This window comes from Globicephala melas, chromosome 13 (assembly GCF_963455315.2).
Source record: "Globicephala melas chromosome 13, mGloMel1.2, whole genome shotgun sequence".
Taxonomy (NCBI): Eukaryota; Metazoa; Chordata; class Mammalia; order Artiodactyla; family Delphinidae; genus Globicephala; species Globicephala melas.
In genome coordinates this window covers 17,841,039-17,867,891 of record NC_083326.1, presented here as the reverse complement: position 1 = coordinate 17,867,891, position 26,853 = coordinate 17,841,039, and the positions used below count along the sequence as shown (strand labels likewise).

Sequence of the window (26,853 nt, the reverse complement as noted above, 5' to 3'; positions counted from 1 at the left end):
AATACAGCTACAACTGGTTTAATGGTGAACTAGACCCGGCAGGTGCTAGGAACGTGCAGCTTAATTCTTTCTTTCCAATGCCTTCAAGCCCACTCTGCTGGGCGAGACTGGGCTTGAAGGTATCCTCACCATCCCCTAGACCAAACCCCCTAAACTGGAGGCCCTAGACTAACACTTCTCCAGTCACTGTCTTGTATTAATACACACAATTTCAGAAGTGAAAAAGCCACCAGAATTCTTCTAGATCAGAACCCCAATCTGTCTTTTGATTAAAAGCTTCTCCATCCATCACAGCTGGGGTCCGGTTTGGGTGCACTAACCACAGAGGAAAGGAAGCAGGGGGGGGCTTGACCATCACTTACCTACCTGGCTCTTCTGCCCCTCCCTACAGCACCTGACTCGTGGGGGCGAAGGAAGGAGGGAGAGGTAAGGAAGTAAGGACCTAACTTGACAGGTGAAGACGTAATCCAGGATCTCGCAGGAGAAGTGTCCGATAGTAACTTTCTCTCACAGGGTGCTCTGCTGGGCTCTTATAGACCCCACACCTTCCCTGGGCCAACCGTCTGAGCAAAGTCTCGAAATAATCAAGCCTGGCTACCTCCACATCTCACTGTAACTGACAGCAAGCAGGCTCCACTCCCCCTGGAGACCTTTGCCCTTGCTCTGACTCAGGGATCCCTCCAGCCAGCATCTGTGCTTTAGGTAGAGTCCCAGGTTTCTGAACCTCGGTGCTATCGGCTCGTTCGAGTGCCATTTGCTATGGGGCTCCGTTCTGGGTATTGTAGGGTGTTTAGCCGCATTCCCGGGTCTATCCACTAGATGCCAGCAGCACCCCTCCCTCTAGCTGGGACAACAAAAATGTTCTCGGACATTGCCGAATAACCTCTAGGGGGCAGAATTGCTCCTGGTTGAAAACCACTGGCTGGGACTATCCCAGGCAAGAGTTAAGTCCAAATTTCAGCGCTCTGAAAAATTCCAGGAGACACCTTAAGTTCCCTGAACGCTTACTTGGTTTAAAGCGGCACTAATCTCTCCTCTCCTCGAAACACTCGCTAAGCTTTTGCACAGTCATCCCACACCTTCTATTTCACAGCCTCGAGAAGGGGGATAACGAGCCAACAGTGGTAAAACCTGGCTTCGGCCACCCCCAGAAATCCCACACAAATGGTCTTTTCTTTTTAGAATGCGCAGGCATTTGTCACTTTTTGTGCTCAACATTTATTGCGGGGGGGGGGGGGGCGGGGAACAATCTATCTGAGCACTCTGCAGAGACAGGGAAAGGGCTGTGTTGAATATTAGGTTCACAGATACCATAATTGATTTAAAACAAATGTACATGACATTGACCAAAAAAAAAAAAAAAGTACTTAATAAGAAAAGAAAACATTTTAGGCATATACAGCTTAACTTGATAAAATTACATTTTGAGGTAGGGCCCAAAGTGGGAAAGGCTGGAGAAAAGTTCCATGGCCTCCTACAAGGCCTCTGCTTTCATGATACACTTTTATGTCACTGGGAGTCATTCTGCCACTTCCCTGGTCCTTCCCTCCCCAGGATGAAAGGGGCTGGAAGGAGGAAGCAAGAGCTGGTGGGCAGGAAGGAAGACCAGGAAATAGGGGCAGTCATTATTCTTATTCCTTTTCATTCGACATCAATCCCCGTCCCCAAAGCATTTTGTCAATGGAGGGCTTGGTTCTATTTCAAACTGGTGAACCTAACTTCATGGAAAAAAGCAAGTCATGTAATTCAATAATATTTTATTGTCAACAGCATAAAAGAAATTCAATATTGAACCTTCGGAGTAAGAAGAAAGTTGAACCTATTTACAACAAAGCCAGAGGAGAAAGAGGGGGGTGCTGTCACCAGATCCCAATCTTCCACGCCGTCCTGTTTCTGTAGTGAATTAACACGTGAACTGGTGACATAAATAACTTCTCAGAAACATCTTTAAAAACTGCAATTGTTGTAGGTTCCCAGCTAGCTGTCTACAGTAACGAAACCCATAGGCTTTGGAAAAATACAAGTCACAGCAGTGCGAGCATATCAATAGCTTTAGTCACGTTTCCTAGCAGCGTGAAGTTCCTCCCCCTTTCCCACTATCACAGTACACAGAGAGACGAGTCCCTTCAACACTCGTAAAATTCTTTTATTGTCTGCTGTGAAAGTCCCTGTGCATTTAAGCCCCGGTGGTCAGACATCCACCAGCCTGTGAGTCAGTTAGAATTCCCTGCCGGTGGTCTCTCACCAACCCAACAACCAGGTAGGGGTTCTAGCAACAGTGAAAGTGAATCCTTAATAAGATCTGAGCTTCCCCTTGAGGTGCTGTCCTTTGGTTACTACAGGTCCAACACTCCAAAATTTCAAAAAGTTCTGAAAAGAAAGTTTTTTCATAAGTAGGTGGCACACTGATTGGGCAGCAAAACCTGATACTTATGGGCTACCTGGAGTCTTTATTTTGTGCGGACAGTCTACATTTTGTGGCAGAAATATTAAGGTGTTGATATATAGGGTTCTGCTCCAGCCTCTATCAATGGAGATCCGTAACATACAGTATGTGCCACACATTATCTTTCTAAAATCTCCAAAAATCAGAATTTGAAGGAAATATTTGTCCCACAGGGTTTAATGTAAGGCGCTGTGGACATACAGTAGCCTGAACGTATGTCCAAGTTTCATTGGCTCCAGGAAAGTTTTGCAAAGCCCATGTACCAGTTTCTTCAGTCTTTCAGGGAAAAGCAAATGTCTAGAACATTCTGTATCCCAGTGATGGAAGGCTAAGCTTTGGTAATAAAATCCTCTCCAGATCCCCCTTATAGGAATTTTCTTTGTGAAAGACTGTATTCCTGCCAAAAACTCTAGATAGTTTGACAAATGATGAATACATATTTTTTCTCTAAGGTGATTCCTTTTCATTAAAAGTATTGTCTTTTAACGGGGTGGGAGGGAAAGAACAACAACAAAAAAAAAAATTGGAAGAAAGGCCTATTAGTGTGAATATGAGCAACTTCCTGATCCAGCAATATTAACAATTTATTGTATTTAGAAAATGATTCTCGGTTGCAGGGTTTACAGAGAAGTCGGGTGGGACTTAACCTGGGCTCTGCCACTTAAGGAGAACAGAACTTGCCAAAGAAAATGATGTTTCGAGTTTTGTTGTGCCTGATGATGTAAATAAAGGGGTGGTCGGCATTGAATTCATCCTTGTGTTGCAGGATTCGTGATCCTGGCACCTCTATGGAATCCCCGCCTTCTTCAGTTATTTCTAAGCACACTCTGTGAATGACATTTGAGAGGGCCACTCCCTTGGTCTCTGACATTCCAGAGAAATCAGATGCATTCTCATTAAAGATGTTTTTCAGCCCTAGGTTTTCCAGACTAGCCTTGGGATCAATCATCTTTTCCATCTTAAATTTTGGAATGGAGACTTTGACTTTAGCATTGGCCATGGCACTGGGATTGGTCCACTGCAATAGCGTCTCTGAGTTGAGTTGTTTTTCAACCTGAAGGACAAAAAGGAGAGGAAATTGTTTTTCTTTATTTGCAATTGTAAAAGATCCTCCTTGATTAAAAACATAAAATGTCACGGTGAGCCCTATTTGGAAGCAGTACAGATGGTTCATCAAAGATGGAATCAGCCCTGCAGTTTTGGTGTGTGACTAGGTTCTCTTAAAAATGGTCCACCCACCCAGAGCTACCATATGACCCAACAATCCCACTCCTAGGCATATATCCAGAGAAAACCATAAGTCAAAAAAGATACATGCACCCCAATGTTCATAGCAGCACTATTGGCAATAGCCAGAACATGGAAGCAACCTAAATGTCCATCAGTAGAAGACTGGATAAAGAAGATGTGGTACATATATACAACAGAATATTACTCAGCCATAAAAAAGAATGAAATAATGCCACTTGCAGCAACATGGATGGACGTGGAGATTGACATACTGAGTAAAGTAAGTCAGACAGAGAAAGATAAATATCATATGGTATCACTTATATGTGGCATCTAAAAAAAATGTACAAATGAACTTATTTACAAAACAGAAATAGAGTCACAGATGTAGAAAACAAACTTACGGTTGCCAAGGGGGAAAACAGAGAATCAGGGAGAGGGATAAATTGGGAGATTGGGATCGACATACACACACTACTATATATATAATAGATAACTAATAAGAACCTACTGTATAGCACAGGGAACTCTACTCAATACTCTGTAATGACCTATATGGGAAAAGAATCTAAAAAAGAGTGGGTATATCTATATGTATAACTGATTCAATTTGTTGTACAGCAGAAGTGAACAAAACATTGTAAATCAACTATACTCCAATAAAAATTAATTAAAAATAAAAATGGTCTACCCAGCTACCTAGCATTGTTCTCCTCCACTCACTCCACGACAATGGTCCCTTTGTTCTGAAATTTATGAGGGCATTTCTTTTAACTATAGAGTAGCTCTATAGAAATGAATGCATGGATTATGATGTTGCATGGATAATAGTGAAATAAATGTAAAACTAGAAAAGTTTTTATGCATAATATTTATTGAATGCTTATCTTGATTTCTCTACTAGGAAATCTAGAATATTCGTGCCCTAGACATGGTATCAAACTTCATAACTCAAATTAAAGCTAAAGTTACTCTTTTCAAAATGAGAATTTGAACTGTCTAGGATCATCCTTTTAGATCATAGGTGAAGAATGCATCTATTTCAGTTGGCTATTTTTAAAATGAGAGATATGCAATGACTCATAAAATGATTTAGACATAAAATTCTTCACTGAGCAAATCTTAAATTGCTCCTTGCCTTTCCAGCCTCCCCACTGGCTAGAGGAGAAATACATGTGCAACAGAGAATGATGCTACCTTGACTATTACTACATGGGGCAATTCTGCACTGAAGTTACTCATGTGAAACCTATAAAAATCAGGGAGATGACAAGGTTACAAGCTGGTCACGAGTTTTTTTAATGGCAGAGGGAACCATTGGATTCTCTTGCTAAGTTCTGATAAGTATTTTTTCATGGACACTGTTTTATTTAAGACAAATTATTAAGACCAAAAGATTGTCATAGGTAACTAGAATTTTTGAGCCAAAAAGTATAGTCTCTTGGCCATTTACTACCTGAGAGTGAGAAGACAAGAGAAAATTCATCCATAAATCAAAAGTCATTAAGAAGAAAAAATAACCTTTTTCCTCCATTGTATGGGTCAAATTGTGTCTGCCCCCGCTCCCCGTCAAAATTCATGTATTGAAGTCCTAACCCACAGTGCCTTGGAATATGACTTCATTTGGAAATAGCGTCCTTGTAGGTGTAATTAATTACGGTGAGATCATTAGGCCCTAACCCAATATGACTGGTGTCCTTTTAATAAGAAAGGAAATTCCGGACACAGATACAGACACACTCACACAGGGAGATGCCTGGGAAGATGAAGGTAGAGACTGAAGTGATGTGTCTACAACCAAGGAAAGCCAAAGATTGCCAGCAGATCTCCAGAAGCGAGGATGGACAGATTCTCCCTCACAGCCCGCTGAAGAAACCAACCTGCAGATACCTTGATCTTGGACTTTTAGCTTCCAAAACTGTGAGACATTAAATTTCTGTTGTTTAAACCACCCACTTTGTGATACTTTGTTATGGCAGCCCTAGCAAACTGAGACGACCTGTATCCTTGAATATACCTTCTGAGACTCAAAAGATCATCTTCTTTCGTTCTGTACTTTAACAACAACAACAACAAAAAATGGTGTGAGGGTATTTTAAGGAAGTAAAGTGTGAGACAGCTGAATAACGGCTGCAAGAAAAAAATGAGACTAAGGCGTGAAGTGCAGTAAAAAAGAGAGAGATGAGTGAACAGAAGAATGAAGATGGGAATTATGATTCAGTTAATAAAGTGATGGATAAAACATAGAATCAAAGTAGCAGGTAGGATGGTGACCAAGTTAGACTGTCCCCTGGAAAGTCAGGGAGTAACTGAGGTGTGACCGGAAATAAAGCAGGTGAATCCCGGGCTGGTCAAAGAACCCCTCCTTCTTCCTGGTGGACGGTGGAGGCCCAGGTGGAGGGGAGCCAGGAAGCCCGGAGGGCAGGGCTGAGGGAGAACAACGGGTCTCGGGGCTGCAGGGGGCTGACAGAGCAGAGGGGAAGCTAGAAAGTCATTCCCAGGCAGGTGAAACCTCCACTGTCAGTTAAACCTTGTGTCTCTACCTGGATAAAAGCATAATAAAACCTTGTATACGTGTGTGCATTAAAAGAACTTTTCAGAAACCCATAGAACATGCAACACAAAGCGCAAGCCCCAAAGTCCACTGTGGACTTGAGTGAATGTGTCAATTGTGACACACGCACCACACTCACGCAAGATGCTACCAGGGGCTCTACGCTGGAGTTAAGAACACAGATTCCAACTTCCTGGGCTCACCTTCCGATTCTACATACCACCCACGAGTTCGTGACCCTGGGCCAGTTACCCACCCTCTGTGCCTCCGGCCCCTCGGTGGTAAACGTGAGTAGGGTAATATTATAGTTTCTCACTCCTGGGACTGCGATGAGAGTTAGATGAGCCAGTGCGCATGGGCAACTTACAGCTCCTGGCACGTTATAAGTACCAAATAAATATTAACTGTTCTAACATTGAGGAGAAAGGCCCCCAAAGAACAGTGAAACCCTTAGAGACCATTGAGCAAGTGAATCGTTAAGGCAAGGCTGCCGCAGCCCCACAAGCACCGCCCAAGCATCTCCTTGGCTCCGCTGCGCCTGCGGGCTGGACGCCCGCCTCCCTCCTCACCTGTTCCAGGCCCGTGGACCCGTGCTCCATATCCTTGGGGAGTAGGACGAGCATGCTGAGGTGCTTGTTTTGAAAGGGAAGCTCTATGAGCTTACAGTTGATACCGTCGACGTGGCCCATACAGAACGTGGCCTCCACGTTCATCATTTGCACTGGTTTGGTGTCCGTCTAAAAAAGGAGAAGAAATTTGCTCTGCTTGTTCTTCTCACACATGCCCACACACCCCTCTATACACACACAGCTATACACACACATACTCATAAATTCGTTCCTGATATAGTTTCACATCATTATGGCTTAAAGAGGCAGGCAGGTAATCTACACCATCAGAGACTGTCCCGTCAAGAGTTTACGACTTCCTTTGAAAAGTTATCCATGTGCTTTGTAATTACAGGATCTATCCATAATATAATACTGTATTTGCATATACAAAACATTAAAAATAAGACAGGATGACTGGAAATACAGGCAAATTTTAACTTAGCCTTTATAGATGCCTGTAATTACAAGATCTTTAAACCATTCCTGGTAGAGCTCACTTGAAAGTAAATTCCAGTGCAAACCCACCACATGTCCATTTATGTAGCTTTTCCTTATACAATGCCTAATATGGAAAAGTTAACGTATAGCAGAACAAAACTATGCTGTTTTGTTCTCCGTCTGCCTTCGGTTTTAGTCACCCCGCCCTCGGTCCCCTCTTCCTGCTCTGATCTGATTAGAGAGAAGAACCTTGGTTTTAGTCTCAAATGTGACATAAACATACGCTGTGACCTTCAGCACGTCACTTAACCTCTCTGGGCCTCAGTTTCCTTGTCAGTGGAATGAGGGAATCGGAAATAAGGTAAAATATAAAGATTTTACAAAGGTGGTTGTTGGTACATTGGTGTTTGTTATACTATTCTCTATAATTTTCTGTATGCTTGCAATATTTCATGATTTTAAAAATTAAGAATGATAACAAACAAAATTATCTCTAAGTCTCTTCCAGCTCCTATCACTCAGGCCTTTCTCTCCAGGCAGCATCCCAGGACTTTTCTTCTCCTCTGTGTCCCCATTAATATCTGACCTTGTATCTCTGCTACAGAGGTGACTCATTTTCTGAAGAAAAATTAATTCATACTAAGGAGTAAAAGACTGATAGTAATTTAGTGCAATTTATTGTCTTGGTTTATACCTCCCATGGGATATTTGCCTGTTAACCGAAACTCTTTGGAGGGAAATTTCAAACATTGTATCAGGTCTGCAGGAATAATATTACAGTAAAGCTTTTACGTGGGATCTTCGAATGGTAATAGTGTTACCCAACACTATTTTCAAGCAAAGCTAGACTTATTTTATTTTTTGTACATACCTCTATTTTAACACTTGTCACAATGTTAGAAAATGTATGTATGTGACACCCCCACCCCAACTAGACTACAGTCAAAGCAGAAACCATGTCTTATTATCTTGGTATGTCCCAGCACATAGTAATTGCTCAGTAAATATTTGGTTGATAAATAATTGAAGACTTTGACTCTATGTATAACCAGAAACAAAATTATGATTTTAAAATAAACATACTACTTTTGAAATTAACTGGTAATTCTTCCACGTATTTCCCTCAAAGAAGTATAGATTTGTCTAAAAATCTCCATCAGGTTAGAGTACTAATAGTTTCTGAATTCACAGAAGCTGTGACCACCAAAAACGGTCATCTATTTCATTTATCAGCACTGACTATGGATACAATAATCCCATTTTCTAAGACATAATTTAAGATGTATCTTCTGAAAACAGGACTAAGTAACGACCATCCCAGAAAATATCCAATACAGTGTGTGTGTGTGTTTGTGGGTGTGGGTGTGTGTGCATGCACGTGAGTGTGTGTGTCCACCTTTGTCAGGATAGGTACTGTACTAAACTTTTTTTTTTTAATTTATTTTATTTTTGGCCACGTTGGGTCTTTGTTGCTGTGAGCGGGCTTTCTCTAGTTGCGGCGAGCGGGGTCTACTCCTCATTGCGGTGTGTGGGCTTCTCACTGCGGTGGCTTCTCTTGTTGCAGAGCACGGGCTCTAGGCACACGGGCTTCAGTAGTTGTGGCTCGCACGCTCTAGAGCGCAGGCTCAGTAGTTGTGGAGCACAGGCTTAGTTGCTCCGCGGCATGTGGGATCTTCCCGGACCAGGGTTCGAACCCGTGTCCCCTGCATTGGCAGGCGGATTCGTAACCACTGCGCCACCAGGGAAGCCCTGTACTAAACTTTTAATAATATAACTTCATCAATTTAGTCTAACCCTTAAAAGAGACACCAAAGGACATGAGAAAAGATTTAGTAACATCACCCCAAAAGTTCAGGAGCTGACAAAAGCAATTCAAAGGAAACAAAGGAAAAGTAATAGCGCCTGCATTCAAAAGCAGGACATATCCCCACGCAGCCTTGAATAGTGTTTTATTTTTTGTTTGGTGAACCGCTGAGAGATCAATGGCATTTAAAATCCTTATTAATTCTCTTCTAGAGTCTGAGTCTCCAGGACGTGATATGACCTAGCTTTATGATTTAACAACAAGAATAAAGGAATTGCACACATTCTTCCTACCTTTATAAAAGACATCCATTAACATTTTCTTAAATGTAAAAGCCACAAATCTGAGGGTGGTCGGCACAAAAGTCCATGGTGAACTCACTCACTGTTACCTGGTTCTGATGATGTTCTGGGCTGGCCCTGCAGCCGGTATGAGAAGCACCATGTTTCAGGTTTCACTTAAACATTCTCAAGGCCCCTTTGCCAGCCCTTCCCAGGGAGGAGAGCCAACCCTAACCACTCTGGAGGGAACACTCCGTGTGAGGGTCACTGGGGCCAACACTTGGTCCCCGCTCACAGCAGAGGCTAGGTACAGTCAAGTTCAACTTTAGCTCCAAATAAAAGGCAACACTAAGAAAGTCAAAAAGCCGTGTTTAAAACTCAGGGAACCATATGTGAAAAATACAGAGTCTAAAGAAGTAATTGTTTGGTGCCTGGTCAGAGCCCTGTGTGCAGGGTCAGTCTGGGCCCTGGCAGGCAGTAATGAGAAGACCACTGTAATCTGGGAAGCCAAATGGAGGAACAGCAAGTAGAGGGGGACCTGGCTCCCTCCCTAGGACCACGGAGGTTTCGAGTAGGTAAGGAGCACACTCAGCGATGATCGTCCTCTCCCAGGGAAAACGGCCCATGCATCTTGCACAGGAACCCATGGCGGTCCCAAAAGCCAAAAAGGTTTTGTTTGCTATTGGCTATTTAATCAAACTGATCCTTACAGATCGGTCATTCATTCAACGAACATTTGCTGAGCACCTACTAATGTGTCAGGGACTGGGCCAGGAATTATAGAAACTGAGATGGGCAAAACATCCCTGCCCTTAAAAGTCCATGCACTAGTAAGAGATCCAGATAAGTAAATAAATAATTCGATTTCAGTGTGGAAAACACAGCTGGAGCAGGGGATTTGGGAGGGGAGGGTGTGGACTATGAATGCAAATGCTGTGAGTACAAATAAAAAGTCATGGAAACCAGTCCAGTTAATTCAGGTATAGACTGTATCTTGAAGGGCTTTTCTTCTTGGGTTCTAGCACTAAGAAAGTACAATGATAATATTTGGCAAAAACAAAAGTGATTAATGCTAAGTACTCTAGGTGCTGGGAGAGACCTGAAAATTAGAATTGATGCATAAGAGTTACAGGGTAAATAAGCTTCCTTCCGAGATTGTGCTGACTGACACACAGTTCTGAGTCTGCATTCTTGACACAAGCCAGATCTCATCAAATGAGACCAAACCACACCATCATATAGATACCTGGGGTATCCTAGGTCCTCTAACGAAATGGGTCAGTTTTCCAGTCTCAGCGCTTCGGTTTCATTTATAGAGGAGGCACTTTACCTATTTATATGACTTGTTTTTGGCATGGGATGTGGCTTCATTATTCACTCAGTAGTATTCATGAGACTTCCCTGCGATACAGGTTTCTATTGTAATTCTTCCCCATAATGAGTCCCAGCACTGCAGACGAGTAAGCTATGCTTTTTCCTTCACAGCCAATGAGTACCTCAAAGCATCTTTTATTTATTTATTTTGCGGTACGCGGGCCTCTCACTGTTGTGTCCTCTACCGTTGCGGAGCACAGGCTCTGGATGCGCAGGCTCAGCGGCCATAGCTCACGGGCCCAGCCGCTCCGCGGCATGTGGGATCTTCCCGGACCGGGGCACGAACCCGTGTCCCCTGCATCGGCAGGCGGACTCTCAACCAGTGCGCCACCAGGGAAGCCCTCTCAAAGCATCTTTTAAATTAAAATATCAGAACCATTTACTTCACTATTAACAGGTGAGAAATGAGATCACAGAGGAGCTCATTAACCTGGAACGAGATTCCCAAATGGTCAATGTTTCGTGATGATCCAAAGGCCTCTAATGTTGGGATTTGGTTTGTTTCTTTTCTTTTCCTTTCTTACTAATGGCCCCAAACATCTGTAGTTATTTTCCGGTTGGTGACTTAGCTTTACCCACTGTGTTAGAAGCTCTATAAACTCTCACTCAGATCAGACCCTGAGGACATTCTGGAAAAAGGGTGAGCGTCTCTCTCTTATGGTTCTTTTTCTACACTTAAACAGCCCCTGCCCCTCCCCGCTGTTGTCTAAGGAAAAGCCCACTGCCTCCTGTGCCTTAATTTTCCTCATTGGAGTGAATTCCTAGGGTCCCTTGTGTTGCTGTAATTTTTCAGATCTATACTTGGGATCCTTTGACTGCAACACGCAGCCCACATACCTTATTGATTCTGAAAGGACATTCTTTGGTTTCTGATTCAGGAAATTTCTTCATCCACTTCCCAACAAAGTAGGCAGCATTAACCACAAGGATTTGCGTCTGGTCTGTTACACTGTTGTCAGCTAAAATGTTCTCAAAGCGGCCTGCAAACAATGGTAGGAAACCAGAAAATTGCACGGGGTTATGCTTGCAAAGCACCCCTGATGTCCCCATGTGAATCCACTGACTGGGCATTTAACCCTGGCTAGAGCCGCGCCACGTACGGCCTGGTAGCCCAGACCATCTCATTTAAGAAGGACCCCTTTTTCTCCTTGCAACTTGCCTCAACCAGACTTTCCAAAGAGACCTGGGGAGGAGAGTGAGGGGGAGAAGGGAGGGGGGAAAAGACGCAAGAGGAGCAAGAAGAAATGCACAAGCTACCACTGTGGAGTGCCCATTCCGTCCGAGGCAATGTGCTAGCCATGCACAGGCACGGTATCGTGCATTGCTCCCCACTTTACAGACGAGGAAGCTGAGACTCCATGTTAAGTCCCTCGCCCAAGATGATGCACGAGCAAGGGTGAATTCAGAATTCAAAGCCAGGTCTTTTTGACTCCAGAGCCTGTGCTCGGGAAGGAAAATGCAAGAAAGCTTACTTTCCACCGGGCCCTGTGCTCCGAAGGGTCACGTGTCTTATCTCACTTCCCTATGATGATCCTGTAGGGCAAAGGTCATTATCCCCATCTCACAGTTGAGGACACTGAGACTCAGAGAGGCCAAGTGGCTTTCCTGGCTCCCTCAGCGGCCAAGCACGTCTGAAGCCAGGTCAGTGCTCCCCGCTTTGCCCCGCAGCTCACCGCCCCCTCCCCAAATCACACTGCTTTGTTTGCATCCTGGTCAGCTGTAATTACCACCATAAGCTCCATAACAATTGTAATGACCATAGTGTCGAATCCCCAACAGCCAAAACAGGTGGTGATAAGCCCTTAATAAAATGAAGTCCTCGCCTTTGAAGAGCATTGACTTTTTGGCCAAGGATATTTCATTTACCTAATCTCTCAGATCTTCACACCACTGCTCAGGCCCACTTCCTGGGCCTGTGACTAGGTGTGAAGGGCCCTGCACTGTTTCATGCTCTGCTGTCGCCATCTTAAAATTCTTAATGCGGTTTTTAATATAAAGGGCCCTGTGTTTTCATTTTGCACTGGGACCCACAAACGATGTAACCTGTCCTGCCAGCGCTATATGATGGGTCGAATATGTAATAGCATCATGGAAGAAGTGGGGAGCTAGTAAGTGCTGGTTAACTTCAACCTCGAGCTTCTGGTTTCAAATTCAGAGAAGTCTTTTCACAAACTACGTTCTCCAGTAAAAAACTCAAATTTATGAAGATTTTTAAACAGAGTGCCTTGGAGAGAAAATGCAATTCGTTAACAATTTTAAAAGCAAAACTGGGGGGCTTCCCCGGCAGTCCAGTGGTTAAGACTCCGAGCTTCCACTGCAGGGGGCACAGGTTCCATCCCTGGCCAGGGAAATAAGATCCCGCATGCCATGTGGGCGGCCAAAAAAAAAATTTAAAAAAAAGCAAAACCGTCACACAGCAATTTAAACGGGAGCTGCCTTTCACATATACATTTTAAAATTGCCTAACCTGGTATTAGTTAGACAAGATTTTTCTTTACATATGAAGCCAAAGAAAATTCATTTGTCCCAATAGCTACCTCCTTATACAAAAACTGTACAAATATGTCCCCTGGGAAGGGGGATGTGAACACTGATTTGCACCCGAGCTCATCTTAGCTCCAATTCCTTTCTAGCAAGGAGCACAACTCACAGAGAATTTTAATGGAGGGAGGAGTCAGGAAAGGGAGAGGCCTGAGGGAAGCCTGAGCAAGAGGCAGGACTAGGTGGAAGCTGCAGAAGAGACCCCGGGCCCCGGGGCTATCAGAGGGCCAAGGGTAAGGAGGGTTGTGAGACCTGGGGCAAGTTTCCACCATGGTTTGTTTTGTTCTGTTTTTTCTACCTGTGTATTTGATTATCTAAGACCTTTTGTCTTTTTTTCCTTGACAAATTTGTAGAATTTTTGAGCCAAAAGTGGCCTCAGGGATCATCAAGTTATAGTCCAAGCCCTTCACTTCCAGATTGAAAAACCAGCCTTGGAACTGGCCCAGAGCCTTACTTTGTTGGGGGCACGTCCAAGCCTCCAGAAGGGCATGTGGCAGCCCATTTTAGCAGACTAAACCTGAAGTACTCAGAATTTCTGCCAACTGATGATATCCAGAAATCCAAGTGGTTGAAATGGCTTGATGGACAAGAATTTAGCTTGTATACCAAAAACATTCAAGGAATCCTCCAGATGTTCAATCTTATACTTAGCAGATTCACGAGACGATATGGTCTGTTTACTTAGTGATTTATAGCAGAATAAGTAAAGGATACTTGCCATCTGTGAGTTCCTTAACTGAGTTGTTGATCTGACCTTTTGTTTCTTCCAATTTATCTTTGAAATCAACAGTCTCCATTTCATTTGCATAGGGTCTCTTGGTAGAGCTGATGAACTCCTGAAAAACATCCAGTTCATAAAATCACGAAGTCCTTAAAGTCTGTAGTTAAACCATTATGTTGGTACACAATTCTAGCACAAGGACTTTTAAATCTCTATTACGATGGTTACTCCTTCAAAATCTGTAACACTATATAAATTGAAACCTTATGTAAAAATCAATGAATTTTCTTTGTATTCTTTCATTTGTTCAATTCTAAGACAATATCAATTGTTAAATGCCTCCATCAATCTAGCATCAGTTTGGGGGGAGAAAAGAAACATTATGCTACATGCACACAACAATTATAATATGAATTCCAATTTCAGAAACATTAAAATGTACATACAGGTAAAATGTAAATTTATATATGTATGTCTTAGAATGGAAGAAATGTACAGAAAAGAGAACTCTATGAGAAGAAAAATCTTATCCACACTGAAATAAGTAAATATTCTAAAGATGCTTGCTACTCAAAGTGTGGTCCAAGAACCAAGACCTGCAGCATCACCTGGGACCTTGTTAAAATGCAGAATGTCAAGCCCCACCCCAGAATCAGAACCTGAATTTTTAACGAGATTCCCAGGTGATTCATCTGCATGTTAAAGTTTGAAACACAGTACTGTAAGGAACAGAGCAGTTCTTCTCATTATAATGCTTGTTAAAAATGCAAAACCCCGGGACTTCCCTGGTGGCACAGTGGTTAAGAATCTGCCTGCCAATGCGGAGGACACGGGTTCAAGCCCTGGTCCAGGAAGATCACACATGCCTCGGAGCAAATAAGCCTGTAAGCCACAACTACTGAGCTTGTGCTCAAGAGCCCGCGAGCCACAACTACTGAGCCTGCATGCCACAACTGCTGAAGCCTGCGTGCCTAGAGCCCGCGTTCCACAACAATAGAAGCCACCACAATGAGAAGCCCGCGCACCGCAACAAAAAGTAGCCCCCACTCGCCGCAACTAGAGAAAGCCCGTGCGCAGCAACGAAGACCCAACGCAACCAAAAGAAATACATTTAATAAATAAATTTAAAAAAAAAGAAAAGGCATAAAAAAAAAACGGAAAACCCTAAATCCAGTCCCTGGTGATCTTGATTCTAGTGAACCAAGGCCAGGAATTTGCACTTCTAACACCCAGGTAGTTCTGATACAGGTGGCCCTCCTCAGACCACACTTGTTTGTACTGTTACTAGTAAAATTATAGATGATATACAACCAACAGGAACAACGGAATCAGCCTTTTAAAAAATTCCTTGCAACTCTCGGTTTGAAATAATTCAAAATGTTCAGTGGAAGGTCAACCAAACTAAACACAGCTTATTAAATGTCACGTCACTTCACTTCCTAAGCACAGGACTCCTTGGATTTTTTTCAGAACAACTACAGGCTTGCCCAATTTGATTCTGTTCATTGCAACCCAACCTTGGGACTGAGTGTTACCATTTACTGACAGAGCTAAGAACATTCCAGAGACTCAGCAAGATGAAGGGCCTCCACTATCTTCACTGCCAGCAAAAAAAATGCGTTAAGCATCACTAAGGACCACCTAGGGAGTTTTAAAATTCTTTCCATGCCCAGGTCCCAACCCACATCTCAGTATTTCTTTAATTCCCCAGGTGATTGTTGGAAGAAGAGTGGCTGTGTATATGTACCTTTAAGCAGTAAGAATAAACTCACAACAACATCTAATGACCTATGTCCTCAAAAGATCCCCACCAGGAAAACAAATACCTATTGCAGAAAGTGGTAAAACTATGGCAAAATATTTAACTGGTAGTCTACCTTTTAGATTTCGAAAGCTTGAAATTCTGAGCATCCAAACACAAACTGAATCAAGTTGATGTTACTACAGTAGAGAATGACCACTATGCAGCCGAGGATGTTGGCTATGTGTTTCAAATACATATTTTTTAAAGCATTATGATATACTTTGGATCAAATTTAAGAATATATCTGTGTTCTTTATATGCTTCCTTCAAGAAATAGCTGAAATTACCACCTCTACCTTGTATAGATACCCACCTGAACAGCCTCATAAAACAAACAAAACCAGTTTATGACCGATGAAAACTTTTTTTTTTTTTTTTTGCGGTACGCGGGCCTCTCACTGTTGTGGCCTCTCCCGTTGCGGAGCACAGGCTCCGGACGCGCAGGCTCAGCGGCCATGGCTCACGGGCCCAGCCGCTCTGCGGCATGTGGGATCTTCCTGCACCGGGGCACGAACCCGTGTCCCCTGCATCGGCAGGCAGACTCTCAACCACTGCACCACCAGGGAAGCCCGATGAAAACTTTTAATTCATACCGTTATGATTTTTCTCACTGATTTTGAGAAACATCAGGAGAACATTGTGTGCATGAAAAAATAAGGTAAAGAACTTAAAATGTTGTCCCAGGCTCTATGCCCTGCTGTTTAAGAACAAAGATGTTTAAATCACGAGCTGTCTTGCATCTATAGAGACACATTTATTAGAGAGTAATAATCCCATTCTCCATTTCTCTCAGTGAGGAAGCTAAGAGGAAGGGTGGGATCTGTGGGTGTTTTAGAGGGAAAAGGAAACTCACAGCTTCTTTATATTTTAAGTTAAAATATGTGACTGCAATTGATTCCCTCTAGATTCAACCTCTCCATTAGGACTAATTTATTTTAAATAAATCGTAAATGAGCATCCTAGGAAGGATTTTCACTGACAAAAAGTTGTTGGTCTAACCATGAGAACGTGTCACCCCTGATAAACAGTTGAATCTTGCTAATTGCTCTGAACCACTTACCGTGGAAAGATTCAGAGATTTGTCTACGTAGAGCCGTTTGATTAGTTTCAGGGAATAAAAGGAACTAAGTTTGTTGACATCCGATGTTACTGTTTGAAATCCAAAGTGCACGTCTTTGACATTTTCAAAATGAAGGACCTGTGAAGAGAAAAAAATCTATTATCTGTGAAGCACTGCCTCTTCCCACTGCGGCGGACACATGGTCATGGTCAACCTCCTCGGGTTGGTCCTGAGTATCTCCTGGCTCTGTTTTTCCCAGAAGCAAGGCTTCTCAACCTTAGCACTGTTGACAGTTCAGACTGGATAATTCTATGTTCTGGGACCGGCGGGGGAGGGCGCTGTCCTGGGCATCACTGACCTACTAGGTGTCAGTAGCACTCCTTCTTCCATTTGTGACAACAAAAATGTATCCAGACATTGTCCAATGTCCGGGAGAGGGGTGAGGGAGGGGAGGGGCAAATTGTCCCCAGTTGAGAAACATTGCTATAAAGATACACTTCTCTTGATTTAACTATAAGGAAATTTCGCCCTTTCTTCAAAGTGATGCCTCCATGCTCTTTTCCAAACTTGGAAAAGAAGGAAGCTGGGTTATAATCTCTATCCAATTTTGAGATAAGAAGAGAGAAATTAATACCGAGAGACAATCATTAGGCAGGTATCAGATTCCAGGATAGAGGTGTCCTTAGCCAGAGCCCATCCAGTCCTTTTAGTTGCTCTAACAAGCGCCAAATGGGCTGATATGTCATTTATGGTAGGCAGCTACCATGCCATCGATGGGCTACAGTTAGGTAGCCTTTGAATCCCACCCTGTACCTACTAGAAATGTCATCTTGCCCAACTCTTCAGAACTGTACTTTCCCCTCTGTAAAATGAACTGAGAACACCTACTCTTCTGACGTGCTATGAGGATTACAGATATTATATGTTAAGACACCTAAAATATCGTATGGATTCAAAATGTTAATAAGTATTCTTATAGTAATATTCTAAGCCACTTAAAACTAGGATGCTATCTTCCATAAGACCTAAATCCCTTTATTTTTTTCCTAACTTTTCTTTTGTTTCAACCAATAGCTCAGCATCTCCTCTGCTCCATGGTGCCCAAAACATGATGTCAGGATAAGGTGATTTTCTCCTAACTCATAAGAACCATGCCCTGATGCCACACCTCAGGTGATCACTAAATGGGCACATTGCACCAACGAGTCACACAGCCTCCGTATTGCAGGGTCAAACTGGCTGGTCCGAGGCTGTACGTAACCCTCATGCCTAATGACAGGCAAAAAGACCAGAAAATTAAAGAACCCAAGTAACCACTGTGGGGAAACAATTGCATGTACTGAAAAGACCTTTATTACTATTACTGAGGAACAGACCCACTACCAGGAAGTCCTCTTTTCTATTTCTTCTCTAATGGGAGATGAGAAATGAGGAATGAGAGATGGGGTAGGGATTGTGGGGTGGAGTTGAAAGAGGAGGACGGACGAAAAGGTACAGCTCCTCTTCCCACAAAGGAAGTTTCCTTTTCAAGTTCCACTCAGTTTCAAGCGTAAATTTGCCATCCTGACACAAATAACATTTTGTGGGTCATATTTTCTGGGGATTTATAGATAAAAGATGTTCCCTTTTTAAATGCTTATGAGCTCATGAAAAGAGAGATTCTGTTGAACTAGAATGATCAATGGAAGAATAATAACGGAACGGAATTAGAAGGGTTTTCACTTATTATCTAAAGGTAAATGGCAAGTATTGGGGGGTAGGGGGTAAGAGGCTGAGCTGCTCGAAATGGGAAGGAGGTCAAAAGGTACAAAGTTCCAGTTATAAAATAAGTCATGGGGATATAATGTACAGCATAGTGACTATAATTAATAATCCTGTATATTTGAAAGTTGCTACGAGAGTAGATCTTAAAAGTTCTCATCATTAAAAAAAATGTTTTTTGTAACTGTGTATGGTGACAGACATTAAGTAGACTTACTGTGGTGATCATTTTGCAAAATATACAAATATTGATCATTATACTGTACACCTGAAACTAATATAATGTTACATGTCAATTATACCTCAATTTTTTTAAATAATAAAAGTAAATAAGGACTTAAAATGTAACAGTATAGAAAATCATCTCATTTGAAGGTCTAAGAACTTTACAGAGATACTCAGCTATAACCAAAAGGAAATTCTTAAAAGTTTTTTATTTATATGTGTACACACATATATATGCATACTCCTATATATGTGTGCATGCGCGTGTGTGTGTGTGTGTGTGTGCGTGTGTAAAACATCACCTTAGTCCATTCTTCTCAAATGGGATATTCAAATCCCAGGGAGTATTCTAAAACATAGGTAAGCACAACCCATCTTCTTATTTATCCACGTTACTTAAAGGTAGATAATCTCAAACATTATTTCTGTATTGAAATAAACACGGATATATTCTATCTATCCGATAGGGTAGAATATATTATAGAGCAGAATATAGTTCAGGCTGCATTTTAATATAAAGGATGATGCTGTAAATAAATTTTGTGCGTAAGACAGGAGGGTGTAGATTTACACTCTTTCTGGTCAGGATATCTGCAGTGGAACATTTAACAAACATCATCCTGCCTGATGCTTACAATATAACGGGTAGAAAGACGTCAGGTGACTCGCCAAAGGCCACTTGTTAGTGGAAAACTCGTGATTGCCTAGCAGATCCCTGCGTTCTCCACAACAACATAGTGCCTGTTCTAAACATGGGTTGCAGGACACATACATGAGCTTTCACATTTAAAAACAGATTAAGAGAGTGCTGGAAATGTCAAAACTCTCATTCCTGAGCAGTTCCGACCACAGAGCCTCATTCCTTTTTCCCCAGGCACCACCTGTGTGTTCTTAAAACTCTGCTTCCACTCAAAGCAGAAACAAGGCGTGGGGCTTACCCGTCCAATTTCGTTTGCTGTGTCACCTCTGGCACCCACTTGAGCAAGTGACAGAGAGGTGGAGAGACAGATTGGAGAGAAGAGGACATTGCCCGCTGGCTCCTTTTCACACAGTTGTTTGAACAGGTCAACGGCAAAAGCCGAATTTGCCAGTCTCAGGGCATCCATGGTGGGCCTAGAACAAAGAACAAGAGTGAGGTTATTTCTAAATCACCTTTAAAGTGTTCTCAGCTGCATTTTGCCAACGCAATAAGAATTCTACTCAAACAAAGTCGTGGTCTTGGGTAGAAGAGAGGAAGGAAGGAACTTCCAGTAAATGCAAATTTAAAAGCCAGGGGTAAAGAAACTCCTGCACAAACGTCCTAAAATCTGAGCACCCAACATATGAGGTCCTCTGTGTACAGCTCTGCCCGGAATCTCCAAATTCGAGCCCACTTGACTACGATGGCCTCTGCACATGGTCGGAACAATGGACAGCACTGATCAAAATCAGTTGGTTTTATTTATCCATATTGTTTCCATTAGGATTTAGGTTAAAGCATACAAAATTGGGTTTTTTGTAGATCAAAACTAGTCAAATCACAGCAGTTTTGTGTGATTCAAGTTAATATTTCATAAGTGTTATGGGCTGCATTGTGCCCCCCCACCACCCCACCCAAAAGGTAGGTTGAAGTCCCACCTCTGGGTAACTGTAAATGTGACCTTCTTTGGAAATAAGATCTTTGCAGATTGAATCAAGTAGAGGTCATCAGGGTGGCCCTAACCCAATAAGACTGGTGTCCGTTTAAGAACAGGGGAAAAGACACAAAGACAGACGTGCAGAGGGAAGATGACATGAGACACAAGGGAGAACACCCTACGGCGACAGAGGTAGAGATTATTGGAGCAATGCTTCTACAAGCCAAGCACACCGAGGTTCACTGGCAACACCAGAAGCAGGAGAAAGGCACAGAACAGATTCTCCCCTGGGGCTTGCCGAGAGAGCAAGGGCCTGACAGCACCTTAATTTCGGAATTCTGGTCTCCAGAACTGTGGGAATATAAATCTCCACTGTTTTAAGCCACGCAATCTGTGGTCCTTTGTTGCAGCAGCCCTACAAAATTAATAAAGTAAGTAATGCCTTAGTAGGGCACCCGGCACAGAGCAATATTTAATAAACAATAGCTATGATTGCTTTTGTTGTTAGTACATTATCTACTATGCGGAAGACACTACGAAAAGTATTACAAGGATCACCTGAGTACCCCCTCCCTTCCTCTGAGTTTTCCATCTCTTGGGGCAGATATGTATAAGCGGAATGCCATGCCATGTGAACAGTGGAACAAGTAACATGGGAGTTAAAGGAAAGAGAGGGCAGCTTCATCTAAAACTGCGGAGCCAGGTGAAGTGGAAATGGCAGCAGCGAGCCTCTGGTCTTGACTGAGAACTCTCGCTCTCATTACCCCTAGAAGACATGACACTGAAGGTCATCAGGCAGGATATGCTCCCCGGTGTCAGACAAAGCGTCACCACTCAAGACAGAGGGCTTCCCTCAATCGGGACTCAAGGATGTGTTAAAGTCAAATGCATGAATAGGATCTCAATTTCGCACCTTATACCTGAACAGAAATTCAAAATGCAAAGACGTGAGAATAAGATCAAGGAATGGGCCCTTGATCTTCAAACAGTTCTTTGGAATTCTCCCTTTTATGGGACATGTGGCTTGTGTGTAGGATGGAATCAAAAAGATTATACTATATCTTGGAATCTGTAAAAACAAGCTCATTAGCAAAAAAAAAAAAAAAAAAAAGTTTTGTTGACCTGTTCGTGGTCACTGGTCATCTCCAGTGACTGCTTCCTCCTTGGTCCAAAAAGTACAGCTAAGTGAACTCAGTGTTCTCATTATGCACCTACAGTAAGGTAACCTGAAGTCAGGGCAGGCATCTTACATTTCTTCAAGGCCTACTACCTTATGCTCTCTCATCTGGGGAGAGGTGGGGGCCATGAGATGAGAGTGAGCTCTCAGGGGAAGCAGACGAGCATGAGGAACACAGAGGGCAATGAGGCAGAAACAGAAGCATGTGTCCACCACAGGGAAATTAAAAGAAACTTCCTAAAACGTTTGGGGAATCCCAAACAGACTTTCAGGACAAGAAGTCTGGCTTTCTCCGGCAGCAAGTTTAACACTGATAATGCTGAGTTCATCTATGACTAAAATTCAACAGGAGTTATTTCTCTACCAAATAGAAAAGCCTAAATGAGGTATTTCTTCACCAAATAGAGAAACCTGTACCCAAACCCCTGCGAACTTCTCAAAGCTTCAACAACTCAAGGCCTAACCACACCAATGATAGTATGAAAACATACCAATTATGTTTTATCAAGCCCAAGTAGTTCTTCCCAGCCCATATTTCCAACCACCCAGGAGGAGAAATTAGAATAATTTTGCATCATTTATAACAAACTTTGAAGTTTGATGTCTTTTGTGTTTTCAAGGCCTTGGAGTAATCTGCTGAGGGAGTTTGACAGCAGACACCAAAAAGTGGATCCCAGAAGTGGATCAAAGTGTAAGGAAATGCCATTTTGTTCCGCTGAAGTATTATTCATTCATTCATTATAACATTTTGCAATTTGTTTCATCTAAATGGCTCTATGTGAATACAAGATCATGGTGGCTTTAAGTACAGTTAATTATACAATATAATTAACACTTTGTTGCAATTCAAGGCTTAGATTCAGTCCCTGTTGGAGAATGTAAATCAGGGCACACCCAACATCTGAGGTGTCTATGGAGGCAAATGATCACCAACTAAGTAATCAATCAAATACTGCCTGGTAAATCTAATCAGTTGCTTGGTGATTAGTGGCAAGTGACCTAAAAACACTGTAAAGCTGATTTGGTCTGAGATAGTTCAAGGGATGATTTTGGCCACAGCGAATTGCCACCTCACTGTGGTGCAAGATGAAGCATTTAAACAAATCTCACCAACTTTAGCAATACACACCCAGGAAAATGGGTCAGGTTCCTATGCAGACCATTTTGCACGAGCAAATGCTATAAAAATTATGGGTACAAGAGTAGAGATTAGCAATTCCTGCGTAGTAAATTTCATATCTAATGACCTGTTCAGGGTGTTAAAATCGCTGCAGATTCTTTTCATTGTATTATTCCATTGTTACAGAGATAACTTCTTTCATTTTCATGAAAACCTTCTAATGATTAGAACAAGTAAGGAGAATTTAATTTACAGCATCAACATAGAAAACACCACATCTTTTATTGATTTAAATGTTTAAAAGCCACTTTTTTTTTTTTTTTTTTTTGCGGTACGCGGGCCTCTCACTGTTGTGGCCTTTCCCGATGCAGAGCACAGGCTCCGGACGCGCAGGCTCAGCGGCCATGGCTCACGGGCCCAGCCGCTCCGCGGCATGTGGGATCTTCCCAGACCGGGGCACGAACCCGAGTCCCCTGCATCGGCAGGCGGACTCTCAACCACTGCGCCACCAGGGAAGCCCTAAAAGCCACTTTTAATCAGGGAAACGTGAAATGAAAGTTTAAGTAGTAATAAACAACAAAGAAATGCAACAAACAACAAGAAGTTGTAAAAGTTTAATTGTAAAGTTGCCTGTTTTGTTTTTATGGTTTGCAATACATCCTAAAGCCATACACCTTTAAAGGGGGACAAGACCTTGGATGGATTTAGTCTGGCCCCATCTCTTCAGTTTACAGATGTGGAAAGGGAGGCACACAGAGACGTAGTGATTCTCCCAGGCCATCCACGCGGGGAGTGAGAGTGGTCAAACCAGACCTGGCACTCACTCTTCTATGTTCCAGCCTGGTAGTTCCTGACCACACCTATCACCTTCCTTCTTGGTAATTGTGTCTTTGCTGACATTTGTTCTCTCAGGAGTCTTTATAGAGTTCCAAAAATCCTAAGGGTCCTGGATTACCCCTTTAGAGATACAAAGATACCTTACATGTTTTCTTCTTCTTTTTTCTTACATGTTTTCTTTTTTTTAAATCAACACAAAACTTTTTTTTTCCTGATTTTCCAACTGGCAGAAACTCATGTTCTCTTTCCACTCTTTGTGTTGCCAACTATCAATCTTATATTGCTTTAATTTAATAAGTATTAACTGAGTACCTAATAATGCATGTCAGGCACCTGATCTAGACATTAACAAATCAAAAGGGAACATAGCACGGTTCCCGCCTCCGAGGAGCTGTCACCTAGTGGCATGATATGTGCTGTAGGTGTGATGGGTGTTTTGATGGGGGCATAAGTTATCATGCAGCCCTTAGGGGAGACAGCGCACTCATAGCAGAAATCTCAGTGAGCTCTCCTCAGAGACAGTGACATCAAATAAGTCGCACTACGGGCGCATCCTAAAGAATAAGGAGGAGTTAGCCATGCAAAACTGAGTGCCAGAGAGAACTGCTAGTTCAGAGACAGCAGGCAGACCCCAGATGAATGCAGACATGTGCACTGGGGTGGGTGGAGGCGTAGGGAGGTCAATTCTCTCGACTCACAGGTGCTCACTGGTCCCTGCATCAAGATTTCTAACAGTTTTAATGCATCCAAGCCAATATTCCCCAAACTTTTCATCTGTAGACCATTTGGTGGAAACAATCGTTAGGCAATACCTTTGCCTATTACCACAACTACAATGCAATGTCTAAACACACAGTCTGTGCTGTTCACTTTCTCACCTCACAAGGAAAAATGTCAGAGGCAGATTAAGACAATAGGAGATCCTGCAGCTTCTGCCGTGTGAAAGAATAGCATGAGGATTAATGAGGTGATGAAATGAGTAAGTGTACATGAAAAGTGCTTTTTCAGCAGGAAAGGACAATGTGGCTCTTAGTAATAAGGTCAACTGCTTATTTTCCAATGGCAGGGGAGCCTCTGCTTTGCTCAGATATTCTGAGCCATCATACCTGCTCCCATCTGGTTAGAAGCCTGATCTTGACCGCTGAGCCATCCCACCGCTGCCTAAAACAGTAAATCAGGGCCAGACTCACCACGCCAGGACGACCAAGATTGCTGAGACTTCGTACCTTCAAAGTCAACCCACAACCCAGAGGGACTGAAGTGACAGAATTCAGGTGCTAAGAAGCAAAGATGTAAACCCACTGACTCACACGGAGAATCCTTTCTTCAGACAAGCTTCCATCTCTCCACCTACCCAGGAACCCATCAAACACCTGCGTATATGGGTGGGGACTGAGGTTTTGACGCACCCAATTCTATTCAAAACCTCTTCGGTAATGTAGGGGTGACGAAGCTGTTAAGAAAATTCATGGTGACCTGGAAAAGTCCAGGAGCCGTGAGTGTGAAGCCTTGGATTCCGCTTCATCCTGCCCCATGTAAGCCAGGGACCTTTGGACGCCACTTCTCCTCCGTGAGCCTCCCCCCATCTCCCACAAAATGGGGGGTGGGGGAGGTGGGAGCCGAAGGATGTGGAAGACCCCTCAGCCCTGGGAATCTGAGCCTCATCTGATCACGAGCCTGCAGATCAGCCTGGCCTGGTAAATTGCTCTTAGGTGTGACACGCTTAAAGAAAGCCATCAAAACAGTAGCTTCTATGAGGAAGAAACTATGGGCCAACCTATTCGAAAAGTCGTCCAGGAACACACATTTGAAATCTGTAATTTGCTTCAAGTATCCTGAAGCCTAGGAATAGGGAGGGAGAACACTTCCTGCCTGGAAGAACGCAGTTGCAAGTAAATGGACACCCACTGGATGCTTTAAAATGCCAAAAAGAACAGCAGTTCCGCAGACTGAACCTCAGCCCACAGTGCCAACAAGAAGGCGAGCCGGACATTCCTGTGCGTCTCCACTTTCTTCAGGTTTGGGGCACCACACCCTTTCTGAAACTAGCACCGCAAAACTCATTCTGAGTTCCAAGGTAGGGCTGGAAACGTCCTCGGAAATAATTTCTCCTCTGCGAGTCACTGTTGGGCCCTCCCAACACCAAAACCTCCCGGCCACGCTGTTTCTTCATGCTCTTACCTTGTACTTTTAAGTAATTTTGCTCCCTACACGGCATGCCTGGTTCCCAAAGGACTGGGCGCTGGAAATGCTGCCCATGTAGGGGGTGATAGCCGTACTGAAGCTGACAGCCTACTCTTGAAAATAAGCCATTCTGTCCACTGTGTTCACCATCTCAAAGAACTATTTTCTTTTAAGACTTGCCAGAAAGAGAGAAATCACCACCTTGCTACCTGCACTTTGCTTACCTGAAGTTACAGCGATCGCACGGCCAGGGAAAAGGAAAACCAGACGCGGTAGGACCTTGATGTGGGGCAGAAGCACGCTGCTTGCTCACTTGAATGCCGACCGGGGCCACGCCCACTGTGACCACGCCCAGCCTGCCCTCCCTCCGTCCCGCCCACTTCTGCCCTGGCCCTTAGGCAGCTTGTCCGTGATTGAGAAAAATGATTCACGCTGAAGTTGCTGTTGTCTGCACAGCTTCTAAAGGCCTGCAACATGCTCAGGCAGGACAGGGCTGTCGGCGGATCGTGCCTTAGGCTGAATACACGCATACATACAGAAGGGCAACCCTAGTAGCCCACTTGGGACCGGAAGGTGAAATATTATATAAAATAGAAGGAATATGTGATGGTTGTAATAATTCATACTTCTCAAGTATGGTGGTGCCGCAGAAAGCACCCTCACGTCCATGGCTCATTCTGCTAGATGCCAAAGAGGTAGCTAGCTACCTATTAAACAGAAAGGTGATCACGAAAGAAAGTAAAGAATATATAAATTAAATACATTAGACTTAGCAGAATATGTAATACCAAATTGATGGGAGAAATTGTTGATGGGGTTCCCAATAAAATATTGTGATTAGGATTACCCAGCTTTAGGGACTTCCCTGGAGGTCCAGCGGTTAAGACTTTGCCTTCCAATGCAGGGGGTGCAGGTTCTATCCCTGGTGGGAGAGCTAAGATCCCACATGCCTCTCGGCCAAAAAACCAAAACATAAAACAGAAGCAATATTCAATAAAGACTAAACAAATTTGTTATTAATAAATTAAAGGCTTTAAAAATGGTCCACATCAAAAAAAAAAAAAAAAGC

General features: G+C 43.1%; 1 protein-coding gene across 1 annotated transcript; it reads right to left on the bottom strand.

Annotated features, from left to right (window-relative positions):
- Window positions 1-1,807: 1,807 nt before the first annotated feature.
- SERPINB5 (serpin family B member 5) lies at window positions 1,808-26,098 on the bottom strand. Its single transcript, XM_030868126.3, has 7 exons — window positions 26,009-26,098; window positions 19,789-19,963; window positions 16,865-17,002; window positions 13,998-14,115; window positions 11,576-11,718; window positions 6,800-6,967; window positions 1,808-3,500 (listed from the first exon to the last, which is right to left on the bottom strand). The coding sequence occupies exons 2-7, from the start codon at window positions 19,954-19,956 to the stop codon at window positions 3,108-3,110; spliced, it is 1,128 nt and encodes a 375-aa protein (XP_030723986.2). The 5' UTR covers window positions 19,957-19,963; window positions 26,009-26,098; the 3' UTR covers window positions 1,808-3,107.
- Window positions 26,099-26,853: the final 755 nt, after the last annotated feature.